The sequence below is a fragment of the Periplaneta americana genome, chromosome 16 (assembly GCF_040183065.1).
Source record: "Periplaneta americana isolate PAMFEO1 chromosome 16, P.americana_PAMFEO1_priV1, whole genome shotgun sequence".
NCBI classification, from domain to species: domain Eukaryota; kingdom Metazoa; phylum Arthropoda; class Insecta; order Blattodea; family Blattidae; genus Periplaneta; species Periplaneta americana.
In genome coordinates, this window is record NC_091132.1 from 13684505 (window position 1) to 13706326 (window position 21822).

General features: G+C 34.5%; 1 protein-coding gene across 6 annotated transcripts in view; it reads left to right on the top strand.

Moving 5' to 3' along the window:
* Positions 1 to 21822, top strand: part of fmt (phosphatase 6 regulatory subunit 1-like protein fmt) — an 80987-nt gene that overhangs the window by 8788 nt on the left and 50377 nt on the right. For 5 of the 6 annotated variants that reach the window (XM_069849087.1, XM_069849089.1, XM_069849093.1 and 2 more), the window contains exons 2-4: positions 6126 to 6216; positions 9200 to 9279; positions 12998 to 13271. In XM_069849087.1, coding sequence (XP_069705188.1) covers positions 6157 to 6216; positions 9200 to 9279; positions 12998 to 13271 — 414 coding nt within the window. In that variant the 5' untranslated portion in view covers positions 6126 to 6156. Of the gene's footprint in view, positions 1 to 1727; positions 1808 to 6125; positions 6217 to 9199; positions 9280 to 12997; positions 13272 to 21822 lie in introns of all 6 variants that reach the window. The other variant, XM_069849088.1, reaches the window with a different exon arrangement.

Sequence of the window (21822 nt, forward strand, 5' to 3'; positions counted from 1 at the left end):
CAGTAGGCTACTTCATATATTTGTGTAGCAAAAAAAAAAAAAAAAGCGACAGAAAAAGAGACAGATAATCCACCAATCGGTTAATAGGATGACGGATAATCAGGGTTCTGCTGTAGTAGTAGAGTGCATTGAACTATTTCCAAGTAAAATATACCTTCGTCACTTTCTTTTTAGCGTACTGGATCACTGTGATCGAGTGAAGGTCAGTTTCCTTAACATAGTAAAATATTAAGCAGAGGAAAAGCAGCAACTATGGTTTGTCTATAAGATTACTGGAAACAAAACAAAACAAAATTTTTTTAAATCCTGTAGAAACCAATATGAGTCAGTGGAAATGATTTTTAGTACACCGCTCCTCCTCCCCCCCCCAGAGACCTGTTAGATAAAATGCGAAAAAAAAAAAAAAAAGCAGGCTAACAAAGAAAATTGCATATTTTGTTTCATTACTTACTTACTGGCTTTTAAGGAACCCGGAGGTTCATTGCCGCCCTCACATAAGCCTGCCATTGGTCCCTATCCTGAGCAAGGTTAATCCAGTCTCTACCATCATATCCCACCTCCCTCAAATCCATTTTAATATTATCTTCCCACCTATGTCTCGGCCTCCCCAAAGGTCTTTTTCCCTCCGGCCTCCCAAATAACACTCTATATGCATTTCTGGATTCGCCCATACGTGCTACATGTCCTGCCCTTCTCAAACGTCTGGATTTTATGGTCCTAATTATGTCAGGTGAAGAATACAATGCGTGCAGTTCTGCATTGTGTAACTTTCACCATTCTCCTGTAACTTCATCCCTCTTAGCCCCAAATATTTTCCTGAGAAGCTTATTCTCAAACACCCTTAATCTCTGTTCCTCTCTCAAAGTGAGAGTCCAAGTTTCACAACCATACAGAACAACTGGTAATATAACTGTTTTATAAATTCTAACTTTCAGATTTTTTGACAGAAGACTAGATGACAGAAGCTTCTCAACCGACTAATAACACACATTTCCCATATTTATTCTGCGTTTAATTTCCTCCCGAGTGTCATTTATATTTGTTACTGTTGCTCCAAGATATTTGAATTTTTCCACCTCTTCGAAAGATAAATCTCCAATTTTTATATTTCCATTTCGTACAATATTCTGGTCATGAGACATAATCATATACTTAGTCTTTTCGGGATTTACTTCCAAACCGATCGCTTTCCTTGCTTCAACTAGAATTTCCGCGTTTTCCCTAATCGTTTGTGGATTTTCTCCTAGCATATGTTTTGTTCATTATGTCATAAAATTAAGTACCGTGTTAAAGGACATCGTTTTGAAGAAAAATGACATTTCATCAACATCCGCCCTCTAGTAATGACTATAGTTGAAGAAGACTAATCGAAGTTGTACTGTATATGAATGAAGTATTCATTAGCCACAATTTGCAGAAATTCCAGCCAAGTTAACTAACTGATGCTAACTAAGGTATAATAGGCTGATACTGCATGACTCAGTCAAGAAGCATATGATTCAGTGCAATATTTTATCGCCTTGTTATTACTCTCATGGTAGCATTATATACAGGGTGAACCATAAGTAATGTCATTAATTTCAGGGGGTTATTCTTTGAGATATTTCAAACAAAAACTTTTCGATAATCCATTTTGAATCTTGCATACACTATTTTTAACACTTGAATATAAGTAATTGATTAACTAGCGGACTTGTGTTAATTATGTAAGTCTGTGCTGCTTACAGCTGTTTCGGTGCTTCATCACACCATCCTCAGAGCCTACCAGATCTCGGCGTCATCTCGAACTTCTCTGCCTGTTGTGTGGGTGCGTTTGATTGTTGAAAAGTGGAGTCAAATAGTGTGTGTGTACTGAAATTGATCTGTGTGTTGAGAATTTGATTGGGGTGTGTTTTAGTGTGTTTCATGGTCTAGTGGTCAGAGCTTCTGGCTATAGTTCTTGAGGTCCCGGCTTCGATTCCCGGTTAGAGCACAGGAATTTTTCCTTAAAGGGGATTATTCCTGTGTTCGTCCATGGTCTGGAATTTAGGTTAAGTTTAGATTTAAGACCTCTCCTGGCACCACATTATCATAATCATCCTATCACATCATCGGGGTAATGTAACTCCGCCTTCCAGGCGCCCCAACCTCAGAAGTGGGTTACAACTAAGCCACGGCCAGGAGAGAAGACCAGAAATGTCGAAAAGACAACCTGGTGGCATTGGATTAAAAAAAAAAAAAAACATATTATTTTTAAAGACGTTCAATATAGTAATAATTATAAATTGGAAACTTACCAGTGCAATTTCACCTAAATTGCACTGTTAATTATTGTTTTTAAATATTTGCAAAAATTAAGTAAACTCTACAACCCCACTAAAGTTACTGCATTCGTAATGCAAGTAACATTAAGGAAGCCGTGAAAAAAATCAACAAGATTCCAGACTCATCATAGACTGGGGGAAAAAAAAAAGACAGACGTATATCATGGCCTGCTGGAGTATAGTAAACACAGAAAACATTTTATAGCAACAATGTTGAAGATAGATGTATTTGTTTTCCAAAGTTGCCATCATTGAACAGAAACCAAGATGGAGATTTCGTTGCAACTAATTAGAAATTCGTCTTTCAGGTATGTAATAAACGATCTTCACATAAAATAATGTACGATACACGAGCGGTATGTTTGTTTTCATGTTCTCGGAAATTAAAAAAGCTCAACTACGTTTCGCTTTTTCAATCTTTTCCTCGAACATGAAAACTTCAACATACCGCTCTTGTAACGCATATTACTATTGTAAGTATGAAACATTTCATAGCGTGTTTTAGGAAAGCCATTGATTTAGTTTCCATTATGCTCACAATATGTCAGTCAATATAAGATAGTAGTGTATTATGATTTTTTTAATTGAATTGAATTTAATGGAGGGGGGCACTATGGCCCAGCACTGCGACCTGTTAAGATCTATTGCGCTGATCCTCTGGCGACGCATTCCCAAACCCACACTGGCCAACCACACTAAGGTTCTCTGTGTACCCAGGTTTCGAGCAGGCAACCCTACTTGTCCCTAGGTCAACACCCTCCAGGCATCGCCAGCCAGTGTTCGGGGAATGCTACGGAATGATAACGAAATGAAGAAATGGTGATGGAATGATGTAAATGCCTAATTTGGGGAAAAACGGGAGAATCCTGAGAAAAACCCCAACTGCGACCTTGTCCGCCACAAGTGTCACTATGATTTTTTCAATGGAAAAAAATCCCAGACCTGACCGGGAATCGAACCCGGGCCATCAGCGTGACAGTCTGAAGGTCTGGCCATTCAGCCACTGCAGAGGGTGGTGTATTATGATAATAGATAATTGAAAGAAATTTTAGTTTTGTCCTTTAAATATGCAAAACTTGAATAAATGTAACATTTTAAAATTCCTTTAAGAATGAAAAGTTACATTTCTTCCGATCAAATTTTTGCACATTTAAAGGACATTTAAAGTTCTTACAATCTTTAAATTAACACGATACACTGTTCTCCTAAATTGACTGAGCATATTGGGAATTAAATCATTTGCTTTCCCAAAACACGCTATGAAATGTTTGATATAAAACAATTTTTATCTCGAAAAAGAAGCAAAAATGAGCAAAATGATATTAAACTTTTTTGTTTGAAATATCTCAAAGAATAATCCCCTCAAATGAATGACATTACGTACGGTTCACTCAGTATATTCCATTATACAGGATGTTTCAGAAATACTTTGACAAACCTTGGGGACATGTTCCTCACACCAAAACAAGAAACAAGTTCCTATAAACATATGTCCGAAAATCCTTAGTTTTTTAGTTATTAATGAAAGATGTTAAATGTTATGTTTTATTTAACGACGCTCGCAACTGCAGAGGTTATATCAGCGTCGCCGGATGTGCCGGAATTTTGTCCCGCAGGAGTTCTTTTACATGCCAGTAAATCTACTGACATGAGCCTGTCGCATTTAAGCACACTTAAATGCCATCAACCTGGCCCGGGATCGAACCCGCAACCTTGGGCATAGAAGGCCAGCGCTATACCAACTCGCCAACCAGGTCGACTTAATGAAAGAACAATGAAACAATTGATAAAGCATATCAACAATTCCATGGCCTGCACGTTCCCCCGACCTTTATCCTGTGGATTTTTATCTGTGGGGCCATCTAAAACAATTGGTTTATGTAGCAGGCATTACTAATGCAGAGACACTTCATCAATGTGTCATGGAACCTGCGGAACCGTGCGAGACCGTGTGGGAATATTTGAAAGGATGCGACAGTCTATGATTCGACGACTGCATGCATGTGTGGAAGCAAGAGGAGAGCATTTTGAACATTTGTTATGAGTTTCTGAATTGATTAAAGTTGCAACACTTGCTACCAAGCTGACAATATCTAACATGTTTCATTATGTTCTTTCAGTAATAACTAAAAAACTAAGGATTTTCAGACATATGTTTATATGAACTTTTTCCTTGTTTTGATGTGAGGAACATACCCCCAAGGTTTGTCAAAGTATTTCTGAAACATCCTGTATAGTCGCCCTCGATAGCGTAGTTGGTATAGCGCTGGCCTTCTATGCTCGAGATTGCGGATTTGATCTGGCCAAGGTCGATGGCATTTAAGTGTGTTTAAATGCGACAGGCTCATGTCAGTAGATTTACAGGCATGTAAAAGAACTCCTGCGGGACAAAATTTCGGCACAGCGGCGACACTGATATAACCTCTGCAGTTGCGAGCGTCGTGAAATAATAATAATAATCCATTATATAGAAACTGTAGCACAATATTGGAATTTATGTTTTCTTAAATATTGATAGATGGAAAAAAAAAAAAAAGCAAGATGGCTACTTGAAAATATCTGTAATTGGCTAATTCACATTGCTATCTCGAAAATACTATTATTTTTTATAGTGCCGTATTTATCCGAATATAAGACGAGAATTTTGTTTTTCCAATCTTGCATTTGAAAAATGGGAGTTGATTTTAGATTTGCGTATTAAGGGTATATGCAGGTGAACAACCACAAATATCAGAAAATGCAGGCTCTAAATTTCTAAAATTTTATAGGAAAATGAACTCACAATTAGACAAAAATTACACGGTACCACAACAAAACTTACTAGAATTTAAATATCTTATAAAGGTATAAAAAAGTTTGCTATTAATATTTTTCAAACCAGTTTTATCAAGGTATGAAAAAAAAAATCTACAGTTACATCGTTTGGTAACCATAACATTGTTATAGTCTCTCTGACATCTTTAATATTTTTCCTGCATGTAATAAACACTTATTTCTGAAAAGTAGACTGCACTCAGACATGTAGAGTTGTTTATTTTAATACAATTAATTTTTCTGTTTTCAAAGAAATGGTCATTTTTGTAGTCTACCTTTTTCATAAATGCATGTTAAATCAGTGTGCAATATTTCATAATTCTATCTCTAATGTCTGTGGAGTTATGAAATAATGTTTGTGAAAATTTTCAAATTTTGGAAAATTTAATTTAAAGTAAAAAGTGAATTCTAAAAGATATTATTAGTAATTTTTTTTTATACTTCTATCAGATATTTAAGTTCTAATAAGTCTTGTTGTGGTACCTTGTAATTTTTGTCCAATTGTGTGGTCTTTTCCTTACAAAATTTTATAAATTTAAAGCCTGCATTTTCTGATAATATTTGTGGTTGTTCATGTACATATAGCCTTAAGAAAAATACACCTACTTACCCTCTTGCTATTCTACCTTGTAAGTGTAGAGGTTTTTGGAGGAAACACCACTGTATTCTATCCAAAGGTAACTTTCTCGCTTGTCCCCAGTTCATCCCATGTTACTCTTCTTCCTTGAGGTCCTTGAAATTACACAAGCTGCTTATTTTTTATGTTGTACAGTACAATAAATAATGCCACAGGCGCAGTTTCTCCTGTGGCCTGTTTGTTTAAAATATTATTCATTTGCGTGATTTATGAGAAAAAACTTTTCCACATGTTTACCATACTTCAGTTTTAATCCTATAAAGCCATTTAGCTAGTTCGTGTACAAGTGTTTTGAGGAACTTGAAATTGGATTACTCCTGCACTAGAGTTCTCTAATTGTTTTTCTGTGAATTTGTATTGTATGATTTCAGATATCAGTAGACCTATTACAACACAATCAGGATGTTTTGGAAATTTAATCATGGTCCATCACCTCACATTGAGACACTTCTTAACAAGGAGGTAAGTAGTCTGTAATTAATTTCAGTTTTTATTATATGACATAAATTCTGTAGTGCTAGAAACGAAAATATCTCTTTGTAGTAACTTTGGACAACTGAATTCATGTAATTCTCTTTGAAGCCCAATGTTTCTCATAGGGTAGCTTATGATTGTTAATACATTTTGCTAATGTTTTATTTATTTTATATGTGTGAATAAAACATAATTCTAATGTCGTCACTTTTATTGATCAGCCATTCTAAAAAGTTTGTCATATATTGTGTGTAACTGGATTGTGGTGGACCCCAAAAAATATATTTTACAGTTATGCTACCATTTACGTGACACTTGGGAGAAGTGTTTGATATACAAGACATAAACATTTGGAAGTGTTATTTAAATACCATTTTCAGTTTAACCGCAAATTACCCTAACTTATTTCGGAACAACTGGATAATATGCATGGTAGAGCAATGTAGATAGTCGAATTACTTGCCACTAGTCACCGGGCCGTACCGAGTTGTGTCAGACAAAAGACAATTGAAATGGTGGTAGTAAAATTCGCTACTATATTCTTCAATAAATCACTCTTATTAGTCAAGTGCAAGGTTTATGCAGTACAACGACGATGTTTTGAATGCACTAAAAGAAAATGCATATGTAGTAAGATGTTAAAGTAGGTTATGACAACGAAATAAAGGGGGAAAAAAAAGGTGTGTTTCATGGAATATCATTTAAATCATGGAAAGTAAATTTCTGGTTAATGTTCGCAAAGCGTTTACGTAATTATGACTGCTTTGCAATTTTATTTGTGACCTAGAGAAAATACCTAATCTTTTACGAAAAAAAACTTTTAGGGGCCATGAAATTATTCACCGCTTTAATTATATTATTGTTTATCAATATTACGAAACAAAAACTGTCATAAAGGCCATGACCGACTGGAAACATTGATACCGAAAAGATAAACCCATTTGGCCATGATGAAACAAAAGAACATGCAAGAGAGATTTTAGTTCAAGATAAAATGGACACACAATTTTGATGACCATACTGTTAGTAATTGGAGATCTCATGTAAAATCTGTCTTAATCTTCTATGTAGAAATGTCGTCCAAACAAATTGGTGGTCCAGGGAAAAAATCATTGAAATAGATGAGAGTAACAGTGGTGCTATCTCTCAGTAATGTTCAGAACGAAGGAGGTAGAGAGAAAAAGAAACAAATTTCTTCTTCTAACGACACCACAGACCAAAGTCATGTTCTTATGTTGGCAACATTGTGTATTTAGTTAAATTTGGTCGTAACCATAACAACACAGTTCAAAGCTACCATGCTAATTCTCCATTTTAGCGCTTATTTCACATGAAACACTCTGTAAATTCTTACATATTTTTGCTCCTCTCTAAATTCTGAATCCAAAGATGTATAACATGCCCAGATTTGAAGTGATAGTCTTTTGTTTAATTCAACAAACTGCAATAGTTGTTGCGAGAAATGTAGACATTCTCAGACAAAGTGAGAGGGGAGTAGGAGAAGAGACAAGCTTGCTTCCATAGGGTATTTCAGCAAAGGTCATAGCTATTCTTCTCTGCTGATGGAAGTCACTAGACCAAGGCCATTTGTCAACAGAACATGCATCATTTTTTTTTTTGTATGCTCTTGAATGCATTTAAAAGTAATTGACTATATAACCCTAGCACCCAAACAACTAAACGTGATTGATCACCGTATTTGTGATTTGATTAATAGAAATGGATCTCTAGGCTGACGAGACAAATGACTGTAGACTTCACTCATATTATCTGAGAAGTTTTACATACAGAAGAAAAGGCCTTGAATAATGCTGCAGCCCAAAAATTGTTTCCAACAATTTTCTCGTGAAATATATTTCAAATTGTAAATTAAAGGGATAAGAAGGATAAAGTCCTAAGCCACAAAGACAAAATTTTACGTTGTCTATGTGGATGACGTGACTATGTTATGAGAAAATCCATTAACTATTAGGGAAAACACGGGAATTTTATTTGAAGCAAGTAAAGAGATAGGTTTGGAAGTAAATCCCGAAAAGACAAAGTATATGATTATGTCTTGTGAATAGAACATTGTACGAAATGGAAATATATAAATTGGAAATTTATCCTTTGAAGAGGTGGAAAAATTCAAATATCTTGGATCGACAGTAACAAATATAAATTACACTCAGTAGGAAATTAAACTCTGCCTGCTGTTATTTGGTTGAGAAGCTTTTGTTATCCAATGTACTCTCAAAAAAGCTGAAAGTTAAAATTTATAAAACAATTATATTACCGGTTGTTCTGTATGGTTGTGAAGCTTGGACTCTCACTTCGAGAGAGAAACAGAGGTTAAGGGTGTTTGAGAATAAGGTGCTTAGGAAAATATTTGGGGCAAAGAGGGATGAAGTTACAGGAGAATGGAGAAAGTTACACAATGCAGAACTGCATGCATTGCTTTTTTCACCCGACATAATTAGGAACATTAAATCGAGATGTTTGAGATGGGCAGGGCATGTAGCACGTATGGGTGAATCCAAGAATGCATATAGTGTGTTAGTTGGGAGACCTAAGGGAAAAAGACCTTTTGGGAGGTCGAGACGTAGATGGGAGGATAATATTAAAATGGATTTGAAGGAGGTGGGATATGATGGTAGGAACTGGATTAATTTTGCTCAGGATAGAGACCAAGGGCGGGCTTATGTGAGGGCGGCAATGAACTTTCGGGTTTCTTAAGAACCACTTGTAAGTAAGTAAGTTAGAAAGGTTTATATTTTCTGTTCTGTAAATTAGGTTTCTTATTCATGTGACATCCCAGTGGAAACAAATTCCTGTTCATAGTTAGGCCTTTTTTTTTTTATTATTATCACATTGTTTCTGCACTTTTCAAGTTACAGGAAATACTCCTTGTGTTAATACAGTATTGTATTTGAGATTCATCTGTAGGTGTTACACAAATAATATTACAATTAGAAAATTTACTTTGTTTTAGGATGTTACACTCCATGAGATTATGGATGAGGAAGATGTTCTACAAGAGTGTAAAGTACAAAACAAGAAGTTAATAGAATAGTGAGTATTCAGTGAAACAAGGGAACATAAAAAGTATTCGTATAATCTCTCATTACTTGACAATAATCGCTCTTCCTTTTTCCGTAATTGAAGCAGTTGTTGGACATGCTATTTCACAATTATTACCGAGTAATTCTTTTGTGAACTTTCTAGTTTATAATGGGCTTATTGGAAAAAGTAACTTCAAACATTTTATTGTATGAGTGTTCATTTTGAGCTGTCTTAGTAGGGATTAGCTGCTAATACCTCCCTTGGGAAGTAAATATCATCAGTAATATTAAATCCTGGGTAAACACCTCAATCGTCTTGGCATCCTTCCATCAGCATCCTGCATTTTGTGCCATCAGCAGGAAGACATGGATAGACAACATCTTGCAAAATGCCCTGCTCTGAAATCCTCCACAGAAGTCGACCGCTACTGGGAAGCCAGAGCCCGAATGTTTTTAATTACTTAATCCGTAGTTTTGTTCACCACTTTCTTGTTTTTCCCTCAGTCAGTGATAGTAAATATCATGTACTAGCCATTAGACAAATACATAAATATTAAATCCAAAATCAGAAACCATCATATCATCATAATGTTAAGGTTCACGTTATCTGCTTTTGAATAGCCACTTCACTTGTTACAGTAATGCAAGGATCTCGATTATTTCCGGGAGAAATACAATATTAATCACATTTCAATTACAGGTCTCCTCTTTTGTGCTAGAGGTGCCATAATAAAATTTTTCTTTCAATTGTAAGGAAAACATAAACTTGAGAAATCTCTTGAGGCAAAGATAGTGTAATCAAGTATTCTGTGGTGATAGTAAGAAATCTTTTGTATGATACACAGCATTTAATTTTAAGGAATTTAATTATATTTTCTGTTCAATGTTCATCTTTTACTTTTCTTTTTTAACCTCATCAAACCATTGTATGAATTTCGATGATGTTTGGGTAAAGTGAGATAAGTCGTAAAAATGAGATCTGAGATAAATTAAAATTAAACTTCGACACCTTATTGCAAATATCTTTGTACACAAACAAAACACATCAAATGATAGTATTATTTTGTTTTTAGCACATTCACATGTAGAGTTAAAATTGTGTATCCATCTGGAGAACAAAACTCCAGTAGCACAAAAAATTACTTAACCCCCTTTACCCGAACATCAATCAAATTGTAGTTTTTATTATTTTGTGTCTAAGAGCAAAACCAATTGGGGTCGGATGTATAAAATAATGTTCCTTAAAGGTTAATGGCTGGTTTCTCCAAGTATTGTTACAACACTTAACGACTGTTAAACTCTCAACAGTTTGTTAAATACAGTTTTTTTCATGTCTTCAGCACTAGTTTGGCTTAACAGATTGTTAACTGTTTGTTAACTTTAAATGTAGGATTTCAGGCAGTTAACTCATTTAACAAACAGTTAAACCAGTTAAACATGGCCGATGACACCACAGCTGTTGAGACAAAAGTTGTGAAAATAATATGTTATATCTCTTTTAAAGGAATGTTTAGAGTAAGACTGGTAATATATCATTTAAAAGGTATTTTGGAATATTAATATAGGGAAGATAATATGGGCCATATTCATAGACATTTTTAGCGTGGGCTTTCGGTGGATTATCAGCGTTTTTTGTATTCATAAACCAGTGTTAGTGATAGGATATGATTTGAATTCTGTACTAGTAACCAGTGGATAGCCGGGGCTAGCTTAGAACGCTCGTAGCGCGTGCTGCGAAATGTCTATGAATACGGCCCTATAAGTCAACTGATTATTTATTATATTGATGCTTATTTCAATGCTGGGCTGTTATCCATTTAATATTTAGAAAATGTGCGATCTCAACGTGGCAAGAAAGTGAAGTCAGATTTCAATATTCTACAAACAGAAATAGGCCACTTGCTTCAATTCACCAGCTACTATTAATTCTAGATTCTATGCTACTGGCTCTTTTCTACTGTAGCCGATGTCAATAGTGCTTCAAAATACACAGTGAATAAATAAAATGGTTCAGCAGTAATTGCTTCTTTAAGACGAAATTACATGTAATTTCTACATGGACCTGCAGCAGAGAGAATGATTAGAGAATTTTATATGATACGGAATTCTCCTCATTTTGTGTACAGTTGACTACACACATTCCTGTAATTATTGTCACCCGGTAGTCATAATGCTGAGATTTTTCTAAACAGAAATTCATATTTAGCATTACAACTATAACCTTACTTATAATAGTTATTATTCGATAGTAGTCAATACAACTTTCATTTATGAACTCTGTACTACATGGATCATGGCCTACTATAACAGATTATGATTTTATACATGTTTCATGACTTGCTGTACAGTACAGAATTTAAAAAATAATTTCAGCCAATAAGAAATTGCCTTAGGCCCATAACACACTTGCAGAGTTTTTGCGCGAGTTCTCGCTATCACAGATCACACCTCGCTTTGATCATCTATGTACTGCCTTCATGCAGAAAGCATTTTTCTGATTATAGTAATGACTCGTTGGGGGAAATATTATAGGTTATGTATTTACGTATATTGTCGTACTTAAATATATAACCTGTAAGTATATTGTCGTACTTTACAAATTATGTACGAACGTTATGTTGAATCTGAGTATTCAGATGATGAGGAAATGGAGTTATATGAACATATTTTATTAATGAAAAGAAAAAGTAGGCCTAAAATTAAAGCCAGAAATATCTGAAAATCACATTGTATCTTACGAAAATAAGGGCGAGTTTTGGACGCTGGTTTCGATTTGAATGATAATACGTTTAGGCATTATTTCAGGTTCAATGGACCTCAGTTTTTTGCCATTCATGATATGATAGAGGATTCTTTGCTATGTGCTGATTAAAATTATGTAAATTGTTAAGACATATACATAGATACATTATTTCAAATGTTTAATTAATACTATTAAATCTCATAAAAATAAAACATAGCTCTATTTATTTTCAGATAATCTGATATTTGTCTCCAGATTTCTTCTTGAAGTTTCGTGTTTTTATAGTTTTCATCCCGTGTAACATATAAACAGGCCTACAGATGGCATTGTACAAGTTCGATAAGTTTCTGACTGCAATTATCAGCCATCTTTCCTCATTTTCAAATAAAAACAATACAAGTCATTGCCACCTGTGCTATCTTTTTCTACATTCAATCGTCATAAAGAGTATAAATGTCAAACATCTTTGATAAATGTGTCAAGAAAATTCACTGAGCTACTGATTCCAGTGAGAAACTCGCGCGAGGTTTTTGCCTTGAGCGAGAATCTCTTCCAGTGTGTGGACGTCTATTTGAATCCATGTTATCGAAACTCTGCAAGTGTGTTACGGGCCTTACATATGTAAAATCATTACCAACTGCTGTGGAGTAGTTAGAATAGTATTAATGACAGTTAAAGTTAAGTGTTGTTTATTTTAAATGAAATTATGTTGAAGACATGGAAAACATATTAACAAAACGTTAAAAATAAACTACCTGTTAATTTAACATTTGGTAAGGCAAATTAAACATTACTTGGAGAAACTGGCCATGAGACTCTTAATATAGTCGTGAAAATATTAAATGAGCATGTACATTAAACTTTTTTTTCCTCTATGAATAGTTCAGAAGTGAATAGTGGGTCGATGCAAGGTCTGCATATCTGAAATTCATTATGAATAAAATGAGTATCAAATGGATCCAAAAATGTTTGTTTTTTGTTGTAGTTTGGTGCGACCTGATGTGATGGAAGAACTAGTTACATTAACAACAGTTGAGCCATCTGGAGAAGTGGATGAGAGGGCGCGTTACAAATATCCTAATATCGCATGTGAACTGCTGACCTGCGATGTTCCGGCTCTGAATGAACGCCTGGCCGGTGACGAAGCACTGCTGGGAAAGTTGTATGCTTTCCTGGAGTCAGATAAACCACTCAACCCTCTCCTGGCATCGTTCTTTAGCAAAACAATTGGGGTTCTTGTCGCACGCAAGAGTGAGCAGGTTAGTTGGAAAGAACTACTGCATTGTAGTCTTTTCATAGCTTAGAGTGTCGTTTGTTAACCTGTATTGTTGCCATAGTAGTTTCGTTAGGTGTTTGTTTTGTTGTCTTATTGGAAGTGTTGTGGAGGCTTGGCTACGAGATTGTAAATTAACTAACTAATAATAATAATAATAATATTGTAAATTAACTAATAATAATAATAATAATAATAATAATAATAATAATAATGATGATGATGATGATGATGATGATAACAATGATAATAATGAGTGCTGTAGTTGGAAACAAATTTTAGGGGGTACTGTTGAAATCTCCTTGTTCAGACTAGGCTCTGTATGGACTTGTACTGCACTTCTTTCCCATCTTCATCATGAAGATCTCCTTCCAGATCGCAGCCACAATTGCACATAAGGCAAGAAATGAAATGCTGACACTGGTGGCCCAATACTTTTTAGGAACAAAAGTCTAGGAACTCTTTTACTGGAAGAGTATTCCTTTTCTTAGTGCAGATATCGTTCATTACAGTAATGCCCATTCACATTCTTTAGTTGAAATTGGAATAGAATCTATAATATGTAACTGGACTCTAGATTAATGAATGCACGAAAAGTAACAATAGTTCCCTCCTCTAGCAAACTGCTAACATTACATCTGTGCGAGTTTTAAAATTAGAGAATCATTGCAGCAGAATTCTTGAGGCGCCACATAATAAAATTAGTGTTATGCAAAGGCATCTACACAAGTTTTGAAATTAGCGAATCAGTGTAGCAGATTTCTTGAGGCTCCATGCCATAAAGTTAGTGTTAATTACTTATAGAAATATAGAAATACATGGTAGCATGCAAGCTTGCAATTAACAAATCACGACTAAAGATTATTATTTTTTTGGTCCTACAGAATATATCTGTTATGGTAACAATTAATATTAGAGGAGAAAAATTCACTCCGGCACCGGGGATCGAACCCGGATCTTGATTCTACGTACCAAGCACTCTCACCATTGAGATACGCTGAAGTCCAATCCACAGCACTGGATCGAACTCCCCTCCTCCAGTGTTTTTCCCTTTGTGGCCTGACTCCAAGTTGGGCATGTATGTTGACATTTTATTAAGTCAACTGCCATTATACAAGGAACACTCAGGTGAGTGACTTGGTGACCAGGATTCCACAGTAATGTGCACAGTAATCTGTACAGAAATATGCACTGTTGCTAGAAGAATTTACTGAAGATTATTTTTCTCCTCTAATATTAATTATTACCATAACAGATATATTCTGTAGGACCAAAAAAAAATCTTTAGTAAATTCTTCTAGTAACAGTGCATATTTCTGTACAGATTATTGTGCACATTACTATGGAATCCCGGCCACCAAGTCACTCACCTGAGTGCACTCCTTGTATAATGGCAGTTGACTTAATATAAAAATATCAATATACATTCCCAACTTGGAATCAGGCCACAAAGGGAAAAACACTGGAGGAGGGGAGTTTGATCCGGTGCTTTGGATTGGACTTCAGTATAGCTCAATGGTGAGAGTGCTTGTTGGTATGTAGAACCAAGAACCTGGGTTTGATCTCCAGCATCGGAGCGAATTTTTCTCCTCTAATATTAATTAAATCACAACTAGCCTACTCGTGACGTGCCAGACCATGGTTTTCGATAAAACGAGTGGACAAGCATTTAAGCAAAGGATATGAGATCCCAGCTGCTACTTTTATTCAGATATCAAAATCAAAATGTTTTTGAAATAGCTAATATCCTCCATTTCAAAGTATATTAAAGACTATTTAAACATAGTTAATATATTTTAGAGTCTATATTTTTTTCCGGTATGGTAACAGCGAGTTTTTATTTTAGACGGTTCAACGTACTGCCCTGTACCAGCCCAACTACAGCACTAGATAGTAATAATTAGAGATTGGAATTTTTTTTGTAGAGTTCATGACTGTGATCATGAAACTTCTACGGAAGTGACATCATGAATGATGCCAACACCAGAAATAGAAATATATCACATGACATTACTCATTTCAGTGGAAATAATATATTCTGGAAACTTTTTGAACCGTGTATGTATATAATCTATCGATGGCCCAGAACCAGACTGTTCCAAGTCCATTTTACTATTTTTTTTTTTTTTTTCAGAAGAGCTATTTTAAGCTCATGACATTCTAAGCTTCATGAAACAATTTGGAATAGCTTCATAGTAACCTTACCGAGAGGAATATTTATAACTTTGTTCGATTCATGTATGCAGACAAGAACTGGAACACGATGAAACACAGATTTCTTTCTTATAAAAAGTTGGATTTAGAACAGTCTGGTTCTCAGCCATCGCTATGTATGCTCCTCAGTAGAAGAAATGTGTGGTGTTGTGTATTGAAGGCTCACTAACAATAAAACCTTAGAAATTTAAGTGTGTAATGCATTTGAAATGTAATTCAACAAATATAATGTACAGTGTCTTAAATATTGACTATGCTGGTATTTCTGCTTTGTTCCATCCAGAAGTTGCAACGAAAACTGCATAAGTTGTTTAATTTAGTAATTAAATAATCACTATTTGTATTATACTTGCTTATGTCTAAGAACCAAATGGTCCAGGCTTCGATTCTCAATAAAAGAAATAAAAATAATCTCCTTTATATAGGGAATAGAGGTGTCTTGTCTTGTGCAGTTACGAACATTGGTATTGGAACATATTGGCTTCATTGTCAAAATGTCCTGCATTGTGTGAATGACTTGTTTATGCACGATATTTCCAAGACATTGAGATTTAATGATCGGTATATTGAAGGCAGATCATTGTGATAATTGTGTATGCAACTTCTATCACCCTAGTCGTCGAAAATTTCTTAAACATTTTATATAATAAATTATTAAAAATAAAGAAGCTAATATCATAAAATATTGAATAGAATATGACGATTATCTCTAGTCATAATTTTTTTATCACATTCACGTACATATTTAAAATAATTTTTTTGCCGTTTCTGTAAAAGGTATGTGTATTTATGAAGCCTTGACTAAAAGTGAGAGAGAGTTGTACTCTCGAACAACATAAATTGTGCCAGTACAATGGAGTTCCACAGTCTTTTAGGTGGGACTTCAACATGCAGGGCAAACATGTTTTATGCAGCTGGGTTTCTCTGATATTTCTCCATGCATGTCAAATTCCATGTGTCTTGTGGGAATATGTCTCATAATTGTTAAGATTGCTAGTGTTTATACAGGAAGTGGGAGATGTGTACATAATATATATTTTTTTCCATCTACTTCACATTTGGAAGTAATTTATAGATATCTTTTCGAAGATATGTTATGCATGGTAGTTTTATAATTGTTCATTGGGAAAGCTTATGGTTGTGGAGTTGTTTTGATGTACTCTGATTGAATTCCTCAGTAAAAAAACGTTATTCTTATGTTTTTGTCTATGCAGAGTAACCTAAGGTTACCAGACTCCTGACAGTCCCCAAGTTTTGCTTTCTGTCCCCAGACAAAATACATCCCCAGAATGTCTCCAGATTATTTTTTCCAGATATTTTATTTTATTAATATAGTTTAATGATCTTTGCACATTGGTGTGATAAATTTTGCTAATGCAACTTTGTATATACATTTATTCCACCATCAATCAAGCAACTTTTGGGTAACTTTAGAAGTGGCTCTTATATCACAACAGAATTCTTAGTGTCTCTCGTGAATTTTAAGAAAATGATGTTGAATATCTCACTGCCTGGGTTATTCATTCACAAAATAAGATATCTACGAAATTTATACTGCTGAGCCTTTCTTTACAAAGAGAAAAATTTGAAGAGACAATTATTTTTCTTCTAATTTAGATGGCCTTGACCTGGATGAAAATAATGTATTTGATGAAATTTCTTGTTTGAAGAAATATATGATTTCAGAGAAAATGGCAAAATGGAGAGGAGGGAGGGGAGACAGATAGGGAGGGCAGGGGAGAGAGTGAGTGTGAGTGTGTATGTGTGTGTGAGAGAGAGAGAGAGGGACTGTGTTTGTGTGTGTGTGTTCGAAAGAGAGAGAGAGAGAGAGTGTGTGTGTGCGTGTGCGCGTGTGTCGGCAAACTGGAATGTAGAAAATGCTATTCCTTGCTTAAAATGAGTGGACTGTGCACAACTTCAGAAGTTTATTGAACTATCTCATGTGTCCTGGAAGTAATGCTTCAGTGGAGAGAGAATCATCAATGGACATGATATGAACATCCCAAAAATCCAGAATGAGTTTGGAAATTGTTAATGCCAGGTTTGCTATGTTAACCAACTTTAAATTGTGTAAAAACATCAGTGAATGGCATACTAACAGATATGATAAAGGTATTTTTATACGTCAATACTTGTCTCCAGAAATTATGAAAAAAATCTGGTAACCTTAGAGTAACCACATAGTTCATTGTTGAAATAATTGTTTTTTATACATTGCACTCGAACAGTATAATTATGACTTCTTTTTTTACAATAATCTCATACATAATGACTTTCATACTCCATCGGCAAGTCTATCGTGCTATCAAAAAGGAGTGCGTTATATGGCAGTAAAAATTTTTAATAGCCTCCCTATCGATAGAAAAAATGAAACTCAAAACATAAAATTATTTAGGGCCAAATTGAAGAAGTACCTAATTTCTCACGCCTTCTATTCTGTAGGTGAATTCATGACATTCAATAACGCTTCATGAAATTGATACTAAAACTTTGTGTTGTACTAGTAGACTATATTGTAAATCTCGTCTGTATATATTTCATCTAGACTGTGACTATAAATTAAGATTTTATAATAGTATTAAGTTTTTTGACTTGTTCCATATTCTAGCTGTAAGCATGTATGAATGGAATGTTAATAAATACAGTACAATACAATACACCTAAAGTTAACATTTTTACGTGGGTAATTAAAGAATTTCATTATTTATGAATAGCAGTAATAGCTTTTACGAATTAGAGTGATACTCTTTCTCAAAATGCTATTACTATATTATATGTATAAGATTAGTGTTACCTTATCCTGGTAATCAGCTGCCCACCTTTGGAACTGGAATATCATAATACCATCCCATTCAGGTCGTGTGAGATTTTTGGTGGATGGAGTGGCATATTTTTTACTAGATACTCTGACTTACTTTGCCATTTCGTTAAACCATTGCTTCATTATTGCAGTCATAATGTGATTAAACTCTTGAACAGTTCCTGAATTAAGGGAATTTTAAAATAAGTAACTACAGAGGTGTGAAAATTATTAGAATAATCTTAATTTTAAAGGTTTTTTAATAGTTCCTTCACAAATATTCATTGCATTGATGAATATTGGTGTATATTACTATACTGATGTAGGATATATTTACTACTAACAATGCCGGAAAGGATTGTTGTACATTGGTATTTTTCTTATTTTACAATTGTTATGGGAATTCAGAAATTATTATATTATGTTGGCGGAATTGGAAACATAAAAAATTAATTAAGAAATGCTTTAAACAAATTGTTCTTTGCGTTTACATTGTTGTGAAGTTCAAATGAACGTATACATCTGTTTTGTGCATATAATTTTTTATGTTTCCAATTCCGCCAACATAATATAATAATTTCCGAATTCCCATAACAATTGTAAAATAAGAAAAATACCAATGTACAACAGTGCTTTCCGGCATTGTTAGTAGTAAATATATCCTACATCAGTATAGTAATATATACCAATATTCATCAATTCAATTAATATTTGTGAAGGAACTATTAAAAAACCTTTAAAATTAAGATTATTCTAATAATTTTCACACCTCTGTACTTTACCTATTTTTTTTTAATATATTTCGTCTCTTCCCACTCTTCTCTCAGTTGCTCTCTGTTTTCTACTGTCTTCTCATTTTAACCTTTATCATTTTTTCTTTCTATATTCCCTTTCTCTCCCACCCATTTCTGTTCCTTTCTCCTTTTTCCTTCTCATCACTTTCCCTACATTTTCCTTTTTTCTCTCCTTTCTTCGCACGCCCCTCCTCTCCTTTCCTATTCTATCCTCTCTTCTCCTCTCCTCTCTGAATGTGATACAAAACATGCGTTTGCTTTGTTGCACAGAAGCATTAAAGGGTAGATGTCAATCAAAATGGTAAAAAATCGCAAAGAAATGTTATTGCTTCATTTAATAGTAAATATGTAGTTGCAAGAATCTTACCAAAAAAAAAAATTTGATGGCCAAATTTGGCCCTGATTATGGATATGTACAATTTGAAGGCATGTGAGGAACTTTAAGGTACTGAAAACACATTTTTCATTACTTATGCACCATTTTCTCATGAACCATTTGAGGAAATTTTATTAAACTTTGCATCCTAGATTTTATTGAATAGATTCATTTTATCTTGCAAAAGAATTGTGAAATATGTTCTCTTTTATTTTCTACTTTATAAAGAAGACTGATTTGTAATCCAAATTCATTTTATCAAAATTTAAAATTTAATAAAATAAATAAAAGGAGAGGAATATGGAAAAGTCTCTGCATAAAATGTTATATTTGTGTTCTCTTATTAAGCAGAAAAAAGTCAGATTGTTTAATTAGCCAATTCGCGTAAAAAAAGTATATGTTTATAGTAATGCGAATTTTTTTAATCAATCTTCTTAATGTATCCAGCTGTTTGCTGACAACATGAAGTCCACTGTAGTCTATTCAGTTTCCCTCGTGGGTACTTACCTTGTCGTGGTGAGGGGGCTTAAACTTGTTGTTTAAGCTATCAAGTAACAAAGAGGTACCCACAGAAGCTGCATTAACACCAATGCAGTCCCACTATATTTTTCACTGCGAATTTTTTTTTAAATTAAAAAAAATAATAAAAACTTTATTCATAAAAAATATGAAGAAAAAAAAAAGAGAAGATATTAATGTTTTGCTGATACTTGGCATTTTGACTTATGTCCCCCATTAAAAGCACGGGTACAGGATTTTGTTTAGTATCATGCCGACTTTTTACTAAGTTTTTTTTCGGGCAACCATTGTTCTAGTTCAAGAACTTTTTTTCCAAGGTATGTGGAGTGAAGTAGTATGACATTTTACGCCCATAATTAAATTTTCCACACTTGTTAATTCAGGATTTTATACAGGAAGTTTAAATTTATTGACGTCTTTATTAAATGTTTGTTTTAACGCCTATATTATAAATTTAAAAGCTTGTGGTAAAAAACTGACATAATTTATAAAGCAAAATGTTGTGAAATAGTATGGTAACATTTCACTCCTTTTCCACTTCCTTGAAGGATGATCATCCTTGTTGGTCGAGTGGTTGCCAGGCTTGTTACCGGATGCAGGGTGATGGCTTTTAAGAGGCGGTTATGTTCCTTAGCATGGTTTCGTTTGGAAGTGAAGAAATACCAAAAATCTCATTATTCTCGGCTACAGACTCCTGCATATAACCTTAAAAGGCTTTACAGGGCTGCAGTGAATTACAGACTTGCAGTGTTGCCTAGTAGCCATGCTTCATGCTAAAAAGATGAACAATCGGCTCTTCTTTTCTCCCTCCCTTTTCCCCTATCTCTCTTGTAGGAAAAAATGATTTGGCTACATTACAGTGCTCAACGGCTTTCATCGTGTACAGGAGATTTGTAGCAAATTAAGAAATCTTGAATCAGGAATGGAATGAAAAATGGGTTGGGAATGCAAAAGGTTCCTTTGCACTTCAGATACAGTCACACATCCCTACTTTTGCTGTGCAACGTTTCTGCTTCAGATGTAAACATTGTGCGTAACATTCACAGGAGCCGTCCACGCCTGTGGAGTAATGGTTAGCGCATCTAGCCGCGAAACCAGGTGGCCCGGGTTCGATTCCCGGTTGGGACAAGTTACCTGGTTGAGGTTTTTTTCCGGGGTTTTCCCTCAACCCAATATGAGCAAATGCTGGGTAACTTTCGGTGTTGGGTCCCGGACTCATTTCACCGCATTATCACCTTCATCTCATTTAGATGCTAAATAACCTGAGATGTTGATAAAGCGTCGTGAAATAACCTACTAAAATAAAATTCACAGGAGCCAGAAGTAGCATGCAGTGTGCTGCTTTTTGTGCTGCATAACCCAAGAGCTGCAGAAGTTGCGATAGGAGTTTCGTTTCTGTTCACACACAACACACTGTTTTTTGAGCTGCATCATTGCATCTCTGTGTTGATTCTTCAGTGTATTTTGTGATAACCAATAACTAGAAACTGTTTTTTGGTAATAGTAATACACACGAAATTTTCCACAATTACTTTCTATGTTGCATTTACCGTTCTACATACCAAAAATGCTATATTTAAGCAAAACAAACTTACAGTGTGGTAGATAATCATGTGAAGTTTCATTTCTGTGAGTGAAATTGTTTCTGAGCTATTAACAAAAATTTGCATATTTCAAAATGAAATGTAGCTCACTTCTTCGGTATAATGTTTGAAATTTTTTTTGCAAGACCAGTGGCATATTTAGAAAAACATAACGCATTAGTTTTCCTATATCTTTACTACAAAAGGGGGAAACATGTTTATTATCATTGCATACTAAAAATAGAAATTTT